At 30.7% G+C, this 11,148-nt stretch overlaps 1 protein-coding gene across 4 annotated transcripts in view; it reads right to left on the bottom strand.

Moving 5' to 3' along the window:
- Nucleotides 1-3,585: 3,585 nt before the first annotated feature.
- The window catches only part of LOC107437810 (aminopeptidase O-like), a 38,810-nt gene continuing 31,247 nt past the window's right edge, over nucleotides 3,586-11,148 (bottom strand). For 3 of the 4 annotated variants that reach the window (XM_071184969.1, XM_016049923.3, XM_016049924.3), the window contains 4 exons: nucleotides 9,576-9,659; nucleotides 9,362-9,478; nucleotides 7,717-7,803; nucleotides 3,586-3,792 (listed from right to left, as the gene is read on the bottom strand). In XM_071184969.1, the coding sequence (XP_071041070.1) occupies nucleotides 3,643-3,792; nucleotides 7,717-7,803; nucleotides 9,362-9,478; nucleotides 9,576-9,659 (438 nt within the window). In that variant the 3' untranslated portion in view covers nucleotides 3,586-3,642. The remainder of the gene's footprint in view (nucleotides 3,793-7,716; nucleotides 7,804-9,361; nucleotides 9,479-9,575; nucleotides 9,660-11,148) is intronic. The other variant, XM_016049925.3, reaches the window with a different exon arrangement.

The following is an 11,148-nucleotide window of genomic DNA, read 5'->3' as shown; positions in this document are numbered from 1 at the left end:
TTACATAAACTGGGTATTAGGTTAATATTTGTTTTCCCTCTTAACATTATACTGTTTAAAACAATTTCTGGTAACTGGCATTCATAAGCCAAGAAAACGACAGTCAGAATAATGACAATTTGCCATTTTACAGCATTTAACTTTACTTTAATTTAACATTTCAGCCTTTCCACAGAAAACAACAGGATTTCTTGAAATAACTCTGGTATATCTATGTAGTTAATGTTATTAATGATTTCAAGAAGACAGGAAAATGACAACATAAAAACCTATTCACCTTGTAAAATTGTTTGAAATAGATTTTAAACCAGAAAGTTGGTTCTTTATTCCTGAAATAAGACATGTTCTGATAGGATGATATTCTATTCAATTTCTTAACCTTCTTAAGATATTAATTGCTGGCCCTATCTATTTTGATTATAAATTACTAAAAAAAAGTGGCCAGGAAAATGACTGATTTTCATGTGACAAATTATTGACAGAAAAATCATTTTTAACAAAGTTTTTGGAAATAATACCCTCTACATGTGTTCTAGAAATGCTATCAACGGTTGAGATTTAAAAAAAAATTAGATATTGAAAAATTTATGGAAAGTTTTGAAGCTAGTTATTATTGGAAATATTGTTTGTGACATGCCAGGAAAAGGATATTTTGAAATTCAATTAATTTTTTTAAATAAACAAAACAGTCAATGTTAATGCAAAGTCATTTTAAAAGGCTAACAGCAGTGCAACTTATTAATTTTTTTAAAAAATAGGTTCTTTAGTAGTATAGTATTAGATCTTGGAGCAAAAGACTGTCATTTGTCGTATTTCGTGAGAATCACCCATATATATATATATATTAGCTCCTCCCCCGTTTCAGTTTGTTATTATCCCCTTTCTCAAATTTTGTAGAATACTTCTACATTCATGTATAAAAATAAAATGCTTAGAATGCTCAATTACAAAAATTAAAGAAATTTTTATTACAACATAAAATTTTAGAAAATTTTTTTTTTAAAGAAATATCAAAATAATAAAAATCTCATGTGTAATATCCATCAATTTGTGATTTCAGATTGTACAGTTAAGAATGTATATCTGATAATTTGTGGTTACGCTTAATTATGTTCACGATGTATTTTTTTTTTTTTTCCTTAACGCTAATTTATTAATTGAGACGCAACTGCAACGAAACTTCAGAGTCCATAGGACNCCAGGTACGAGATCTTTTTCTTCATAAAATTCTAGAAAAAAATATTTTTTTAAGAAATATCAAAATAATAAAAAATCTTGAGTATAATATCCATCAATGTGTGATTTGAGATTGTACAGTTAAGGATGTATATCTGATAATTTGCGGTTACGCTTAATTATGTTCACGATGTTTTTTTTTCTTTTTCTTAACGCTAATTTATTAACACTAATCATACCATAACGTAACGGGTCAAAAGACCCGTTTTTGTATGTTGTATTGTATTGTATTGAAAAGTGTTGGTATGTTTAGTGTTAATTGAGACGCAACTGCAACGATACTTCCGAGTCCATAGGACTCAAAATATTTCGAAGGAAAATTCTGAAATCTTGAACCTCACACATAAATGACGCTATAGCTGTGAATAAAAATAAATATTTCTTCTGGTGACGTTACATATTATTATTAAAAAAATGTTATGACCGCAGGCTCATTTCGAATCGCAATTTGAATGAAATCTTAGTGACGTTGAATGCAAGCCGATTTCGCTGTGAAATCACATTGTTTTTCGAACCTTTTATTTGACCGTTATAGTCAAGGATTTCCACATAATTCCGATACTTGAATGACTCGTGTTGTTTTTTCTTATCCCCACTAGTTTAGCGGAGCTAGACCAGGTCCATTCATCTTCAGGAAATCAAAAAACAAGACCGGATCGCGCAGAAAATCTTCCTTTATGAATGTGAATTCTGGAATCACGCATATGAGTCATCACCTATCCATTTTCAGTCGCGTTCTTTTGATTTTGAACCGGTTCCATCGAAAATCTTTGTGGTTCTACAGCAACTATTGATCCAGAATTTTAGAAAAAATTTTTGAAATCCCGATACATTTATTCGGATAGTGTTACATGTAAATTTCGAATCCGCATTTGAATGAATAACTTTTCGACGCGAGCATTCGATTCACGTCGATCTCGACGTGAATGGACATGGTTTTTTAATAACTTTTTCGACTGATATCCATGGATTTCTGAAAACTTTTTAAAATGTCGATACTTTCGCATAACGTGCTTCTCACAAAAACTCTTAGATGGAACAAAACGAAATTGTATACATTTCATATTCATAAGACATTCGGATGTTGAAGACTGCTTTCACTTATTTTTTTTAGCGAAAATAATAGCAGTGTAAACTTAATTTTTTTTACAGCCACATAATCATATGTTTAAAAATGTATCACGCATTCTTTTTCCCTTTTTTAAATTTCGCATTAGTTTTGGAGTATTATTGTTCCAATGGATCCTCCTCGTCTCTAGTGAGACAAAGATATTTACTATAAGTGATTAAGTAGGTTTCAAGTGAGACCTAGTTAATTGCTTATATTGACGGTTTTTCAGATATTTCGATGTCAAGAAAAAACTGACAGCAGTAAAATTATAATTTTTTTACAGCTATATACTCTTATAGCGATAAGTAAAGATCTTTTAACCTTTTTTTAAAATTTTGAATTAATTTTGGAGATCTTAAGATTTACAATTTTGGATCNCTTATATTGACGGTTTTTCAGATATTTCGATGTCAAGAAAAAACTGACAGCAGTAAAATTATAATTTTTTTACAGCTATATACTCTTATAGCGATAAGTAAAGATCTTTTAACCTTTTTTTACAATTTTGAATTAATTTCGGAGATTTTAAGATTTACAATTTTGGATCTTATCTACTCATTCTGGAAAAGGTAAACAAAAAATACATAATTCTTTTTTTTTTTTTTTTTTTGTCTTTTAACACTAAACCAACCTTTTTCTTTTCATTTAAAATAAAAATTTGAGATTATATGAACTAGGGAGCAGAATATAAATATTTATATAAACTAAGTTGAAGAGATTTCATAAAAACCACAAAGAAAAAGGCAGTTAACAGAAAAGTAATATGACCATGTTGGTTAAAAACAAACTGAATCCTCTTCAAAGATATTTATTTAATTTTATAACCGTAGTTGAACAGCCGAACCAAGTTTTTGGGTTTACAACTTCTAATGTTCAACTCCATAGCCTTGTAATTTCAAATCCAATCCAGAAGACAAGGGAGCTCCTGGATCAAGTATCGGGAGAAATTTGCCTTCGTGCAGGACTTTTTGATGGAACTAACCCGCATTTTCGTTACATGCAAAGGAAAACCTCCCACGGTTAGCCTGATGGCAAGGGAACTCTAACCCATGATCCGTCTACCACTGAGGATATTTTATGTCAGAACTGTGGTAGGTACAAGTAGGATGCGGAGTTCGTATCGACCAGACATCACTGCGGTTCGAACCCGGTTCACCTCATTGGAAGGGAAACGCCCTATCTCCTCAGCTATCACAGCTCCCTTTTCGAAGATTAAGAACAAAAAAAAACAGTGACGATTATTAAGTAAAATAAAATTTTTATTTTCATGTGAGCAACAGTTTAACAATCACAATTCAGGCAGAGTCAGAGATCATTTGTAGTATCGTCTTTTTGTAGTTTGGTTCCATTTCCGATTCCACGGAATCAAAACATTCTTGTGCGATCCTTTTGAGGGTGGCATTTCTAGAGAAAATCATTTCACCATACAAGTAAACACCCATGGCCTGAAAATGAAAAATTTACTAAGTCTTTTGAGCAATTTCAAAAATAATAAATGAGTAAATAAAATTTACTTCTTTAAAATGCTTGATGGTTTTCTATTAATGGACCAACATAATCTTGATGACACCCATCAATAATTTCATCATGAGCCATCATAATTTTTGATGGCAACCAAGATAAGTAACTATCACCTCAATATATGAATTCAGACTGATTTATGATAGTCCAATATAAGAATAGCAACTTGTTTTGATGGTTTGTCCATGTTGAACCATCAGAATTTTCCATCATAGTATCTTAGAAATCAAATGTTGAACGATCATGAAGAAACATCATCTCAACACAGGAATTCGGACAGATTTATGATGGTTTAACATTAAAAAAAATTTTTTTTTGATTGTATATTCCTGAGAACCAACAATAATTCCCATTAAATCATCATGGAAATGAATAGTTGGAACCATCACGGTTCATCATGAATTGTTGGTCCATGAGAATCAAACTTCTCTTAATGGTGTAACGAATCAAGCTATATTAAGAAAGTTTTTTTTTTGTATATAAAAAAACACATTTAATAAAATCCACACATAAATGAACAAAATTGAAGTACCAGTAACGAGATAGTAATAACCTTGAAGGGGAAAAAATAGAAAAATCCGTAACAGGTTAGTATAAACCTCAAAATTAAAAGCTATTTTCTCAAAAATAAACAACTCTCTGATGTTCTATCAAAATTTCATGCTTTTAATTTTAATTTATCTCATTTTATGTTTTGTTTCTTTTATTCGTACTTTTGTTAGCCAGATATTTTTTTATATTTTTAGACTTTATAATGGTTAACCATCATAGTATTAAAGTAGCATTTTCCATCATGGAATGATGGAAGTTTATTGGCATATTGAAAACCATAAACACGTAATGGATAATGTTGGATGATGGTGACCATCAAATAATGTTGGACCATCATGAATCGCACTGAAACTAACATAAACCATCAAAATGTTTTGATGGGACCATCAAGAATTTTGACTTGGAAAATTAAATATACAGGTGGTCATTGCCATGGAATATCCAACAAGCATAAAAAAAAATTAGCATTTTGAAACAAGCTACACAAAATATAAATCTTTTGAACTATTTATCCTCAAGGTTTATTGCGTCGATTAGAAATTTTGTAAACCCAGCACATCACGATAATTATTTTCCTAAGAATGACGCTACGTGACTGGAGGGTGAATCAAGAGAGATGTTTTCGACTTTCCATTTCTCCATGCCATTTCAATATAAGAAAATCGATGCCGGAATTTTAAGGTAAAAAATCTTAAAATATAGTGGGCTACTGTGCTGTATTTGGTTGTGCAGAAAAATTTGTTAAAGCGGGATCTTATACAATACATAGATAAGCAAATTTATCACTTTTTAGAATTACAATTGTCATATCAATTATGTAAATAAATTTTTAAAATTTTCTCTTCCTGACAGCATCATATTATTTTTATTCGTTCTCAAGTCCAAATTTATGCATTAAAAGTCCTCCATGAAAGCAAATTTCTTCCAATACTTTATCCAGGAGTTCCCTTGTCTTCTGAATTGGGTTCAAAATTACAAGGAGTTGAAAATTAGTATTCGTAAACCCAAAAAATTTGATCGGCTGTTTCAACAACGATTATAAAATTAAAATAAATAAATAAATAAAATTGAAGCAATTTCTAGTCATCATGTAAAATTTTTTCAGGAATATAAAAAGGCATGGCAACCGTAACTAAATCTCTTCTTTTCTATATCTTCTAACTATCTTCTGCTTCTTTTCTTCTTTAAAGATACGATACAAGATATTTAATAATTCTTTTGAGATACGATACAAGTGTGGTGATGTTCAGTTCATCACCACACACATTAAGATAAGAATAAAAATGAATAACAATTAAAAATAATATACTCTTAAGAAGAGAACAAGATCATTAGAATGATCACTAATTGCAAGGTGTTAAAACTATTTATTTAATATAGATCATTTAAGATATTTAGAGTTACAAATTTTGTTCCAGGAAGGCATTCACTCAAAATAATAATAGGTACATAAAAAATTTAACATTAAATTATACATTATGAAGCTGCACTGCTAATAAATAAAAAAATAATTATGGGGTGATAGAAAATTTTATAATATAACTTAGCTGTTGAGGATCCTCATATTTTTGTATTTTAACCTCAGGTCTCCAAAAACCATGTGTGTCCTTGCCTCCTCTCACCTCCTCTGACCAAGCCCCCAAAGCATACTCAACTCTTATTGGCTGTTACCACCATCACAAAATAAGTAGGCCTATACTTGCTATTTCTTTTTTATTTTTGGCTAAATTATTTAAGGGCAGAAAAGGGCAGGTGACAACTTATGAAAGAGAAACTAAAACTTTAAAGTAATTATAGCAGTGCAGAGCAGTACAGCAAAGATAAAAGTAACAAAACATCATAAAAGCAATACCACACAAGTAATTCCAAAAAATGCTCTAAGAATGAATTCTAGATATTAAATTTAGATATATTATATTTTTAGGATACAAGAAATATTTCACTTAAATTTAAAAAATTGAATACTTTTACCAATAAATTGTGAAAGAATGTTTTTCTAGTGAGTTTAACAGTTGCAATATAATGCTTTTGAGACTTAAAACAAAAGAAATTTTTTGTCTGCATTCGATAGTTCAGTGATTTCTTTCTGAACCTTTTCATTAACGGCAACCGACTCATAAAAGAAGTAGATTTACTGATGAAAAACTTATTCACTTTTTTAAAAAAATCTTTAATTTTCATTAAAAAAGAAATTTCCAAGTTAAAATACAAAGAAGTTCTGAGATGTTTAATTATTCAGCATAAATATTTTGAACGACTCAGTGAATTCCGTGAACAGTTTATTTGATGCTGCTGCTTTAATGGTTTGTTGTTTTAATGATACTTACTATGCTTTTGAACGAGTTACTTTGAACTTTGAACTAAATCAGACTTTTTCAAAGAAATATGTTTCAGAAAATAATTAAACGCACCATTCCACTGTTTTAAAAGTCTACCAACTGCAGTCTACCACATTCATAATCCACATGAACAAAAAGAACATAAAAATCAACAAACAAAACCTTTTTTTCTTGCCTCAACAATAATTTGTTTAACTATTAAAATATGTTTTGCTTTCTGATGACTCTTGAAAGTTATTTCACTTAATTTTAATGGTAAGGATCAATACTGAAGCAATAATATCATAAATGAAGAAATATCATTTGCATTTTAATGATAGTGTTATTTTTTTTAAAATTCGGACAAATAAGTAAATTTTTGTTAAGAAAAATAAATAAAAAATTGTAATTTGCCGAAAAGTGTTCTGTTAAGCCAATTAACCAAAAAATAATTTTTAATAAAATATGATTTTCAATTCATTTATTTGAATCACACGCTACCCTTCATTTAATCTTTTCGAATGATGATTCCTTACAATAAATTACCTGCTGATGTTGTTAAGGCAAGAGGTGCGATAGTTCTTGTTTTCCGATGTGCCTCTATGGCCACGAATTTGACTTCTGTCACACCCGTTTATAGGGCAGGCCGTTTCATACATTCATCCACAGATTGCATTTTTTGACCTGAACCGAACCAGAGAACGATTCATCTCCAATTCAGTATCCCCAGAGGTATAATTTATTATGGGAACATGGAATACTTTGGAACCTGACACGTTTAACGTGTACCAGTCACTATTCCCTAACTACACAGGGAGTTTTCAGTCAGCTGGATTCGCACTCCTGTTTTCACAAACAAGAGTCCAGTGCCCTGCCAACCAGGCTATCTCGGCCAATACATTACCTACCATAGGTAAATAGAGCTAACAGAACTTATAATTTTTATTTGAAAGAGCACTGTAAAAAACTGCAACATACCAAATGAGTGGTCAGAAAGAGTTTCAAGGCTGGGTACTCATTTCTATATTTGTGCTTTACTACCAATTCAAACCATCTGTGCTGCACCTAAACAAATATTACATATATTATAAATTGAAATTTCACTCAATATGCTATCATGATAATTCTTAAAATTAGATTAGTATTCCTAAAGCTCAAACTCTTACATGAGCATAAGGGGGGTGCAGTTTGCTTACAAGAGGATTGAAAAAACACCAACATAGAACCAAAGAAACATAGGCTGGTTGACCATGTAAAGCGAAGCGCAGATGGCGATAGGGGTTAAAATTCATGGTAAAACTTCCGAGAAGAACAACGTTCATTTCTCTTAAATTTTAATACCTTACTTTTATAAAGCAAGATATGGGCAATCACCCACTAAGACATTTATTACCCCCCTATGTTTAGGAATTTTATCACCCATTTAAAAAGAGTGTGACTTTTGTTCACCACACGTCATTTTATTTCACTTCCTGACAACTTACTAATAATACAAAATCGTCATTCAGTGTCATCAATGTTGTCAAAAGGTATTACATTTCATTTTCGTTTTTTAAGCACAAACTTTTTTACAATTAGGAAACATAGTCGTGCTAAAATTGTTTTCGTAGACTTTTCTGCCTTTCATAAAAATACTGAACTACGTCAAAAATACAGAGTTTTGTCTACAATTTGTAAGTTAAAACAGTCTAGTCCAGATATATATTTTGAAAAAAAGTTGCTCAAAATAAAAGAGATACATGTGTCTTTCTGCTTTTTAAGTCACACAGTGGATTGATCATAAAGACAATGTTCCCCATAGAACACTGAGGTTAAGCATCACTGGCTGCGGCAAGTAAGCGGGTGGGGGACCACTTAGATCAGCCTAGGTAGGGATCGAGAGTGTGCAGTATCGGTCCTGGTTAAACTGCTCTAGCCTAAAGTGCTCGGCACTTTGTGCCTAGGTCATCGGATTACCGAAGTGGAAGAGCTATCCCTTCTGCAGGGGATCAAAATTGTGACAGCGTGTCTTCGGATCATCCTGGGGGATGTTTTCCAGACCATGGCTAATAGCCCATTGTAGAGCTCTAGTGCAACATAAATTAAATACTTACCTACCTTACACTTTCTACTGATATTTTAATATTAAATATGGGTATTTGCTTATAATGACAATTTCCTTGGCTATTATGAATTGTTCTTATAGCAGACTTTTAAGGTATTTAAATACCTCATTTTAAGTAGAAAAATTTATCCCTAAAGAATACTATTCAGTGTATAAAAATTTATGCATAAAAGGTTATTCAGAGCTTCAGCATTTTAATTGGCTGAATAATAGCTGATAATATATTTTTAAGACAAACATAAAATTGCCAACATATCAGGCACAAAATATCTACCAAATGAGCAACAAAAATTCTACATTTAAATATTTTAAATAATAGAAAATGCTTAGAAGTTTAAATTTTCCCTTTTTGCAGAATCAATACCCAAGCCAAACAATACCAATGTTTTGTATTTAAGTCATAGGTCCTATTGTCTTTTACGTTTCATAAAATAATCCTTTCTGCATATAATTTGAAATCAAAAGATAAATGTTACAACAACAATGTTCATTTATAAATTCCTTATTTGATGAACTTACTTCAGGATTTGAATCTTTCAGGTTAAAAAAGTCATTCAGGCATTTTAAGGTTTGAACACTAAGCAAATCAAGTTGCAGAAGATTTTCCAACAACAAAATCATTTGTTCAGGTGTCATCTGAAAGAGAATTAAACAATTGACATTTAAATTTTAAAAAAAAAGACTTTATAGCACCAAAAATGTGAAGAAACGGAAACTATTATTCAATACTCACTTGAGAAAAATTATCATAGCTAACTATTTTTCTTTTGGGCAGCTTCTTAAGCAGAAACTTGTTTAATTTTATCCATTTTTCTGTCTAATATAGAAAAAAAATATGGAAAAACAGGGCATATTTAATGTGATTTTGCTATCATGTGAAACGAGAAAGGAATTCTGGTTCATTAATTCCTTATTACAACTGTATTGAACAGGAGTACATTCAATTTTATTATCATGCAATTAAAAAAAAATTGTATGATTATACTCTAAATCCTCTAAAAACTCCTCCAAACATAATGATAACTTTACAAAAAAACTAATACTAATAAACTAAACATACTATAATTAATACTTTATTAAAACGTGTAGTTTTGATTTAAAGAATTCTAATTTTGTGGTAACTTTTTTTTCTTTCTAATGGCAAAAATATCTGTCAACAAAAAAAGGGGGGAAACGGAAAAAATAATGAACAATTGAATTAAAGGCTATGAGTAATCAATAGAATCTAATTTCCAATATTTCTCCCAAAGAATTTAAAAAATGAGTGCAGGACAATGGGTCAAGTGAAGGGCATACATTTACTCATCTTCAATGCACAATTTGCAAATCGGGCTTGAAATGATGTTTATCGGATGCAGATATTTTAATAGTCAGTCATGGCCAGTAGCAAGACAAAATGCCAAAACTGTTTTCTTTCTAGGCCATAACAGAAAATCCAAAACAACACCAATCCACATATTTTGGTTATTTCCTTTCAATAATCATGCTTAGAAAGCTTTTATGACAGAATTTTTTTTCTAGTCTTTTCTCAATGCGCGAAGGAATATGGTTATTGCTTAATTTGGGTGAAACTTTATTCACTCATTCTTGCTTACATTGTTAATTTAAACTTATAATAATAAAATAAAATATAACTTTTTAATTAGCTCCAAGAAAAGGGCAAAAATAATGCTTTATTTCACATTTTTAAAAAAATTTCCATGCGAACATATAATGATCTGCACTGGTTATATTTAATAAAACCAGGAGCATAACTGAAGGAGTGGTTTTAAAAACAAAATCAGAATACTGGGGCAGGCTCCAAAACCAGGAAAAACAAATATCTTCTAAAAGGATTCCGTCACAAGAGTTTAAAGTTCCATTTTTAAAAGGGATAGTTACACAATTGAAACATCACAGAACAAGTTTAAAATTTTCTAAATTTTAGAGAAAAATAAATCAAATTTGTAGTTTAAGAAAGTTTTTAAAATGTGAATGTTTAATTCTTTAGTAAATGCAAATTGTAAAACTCTGCCTAAGAAGAACTGAAACCAATGGAAATAAAAGTTTGACTATATTATCAAGAATGCCAACTCCTAAAGATTAAAGTAAAGATTGAGTTAAACTAAAGTGTGCCAAGCTTTCTTCAATTTTGCAAGTACTTATAATGATTCACTCATACAGTATATATCAGGGGCCCCCATCAGGGGGGAAGGTGGGCGCACGATGCGCGCACTTAAAGCTTGGGGGGAATTTTTACACTAAATAAAACGAATAGTTTGGGGGGGGGGGATTTAGAATTTGTCCAAGAATGCGCCCAAGAGCTT

This window comes from Parasteatoda tepidariorum, chromosome 9 (assembly GCF_043381705.1).
Source record: "Parasteatoda tepidariorum isolate YZ-2023 chromosome 9, CAS_Ptep_4.0, whole genome shotgun sequence".
In the NCBI taxonomy this organism is placed as follows: Eukaryota; Metazoa; Arthropoda; class Arachnida; order Araneae; family Theridiidae; genus Parasteatoda; species Parasteatoda tepidariorum.
Note: the sequence above shows the minus strand (reverse complement) of the source record. Positions and strands in the feature narration are given on the sequence as shown.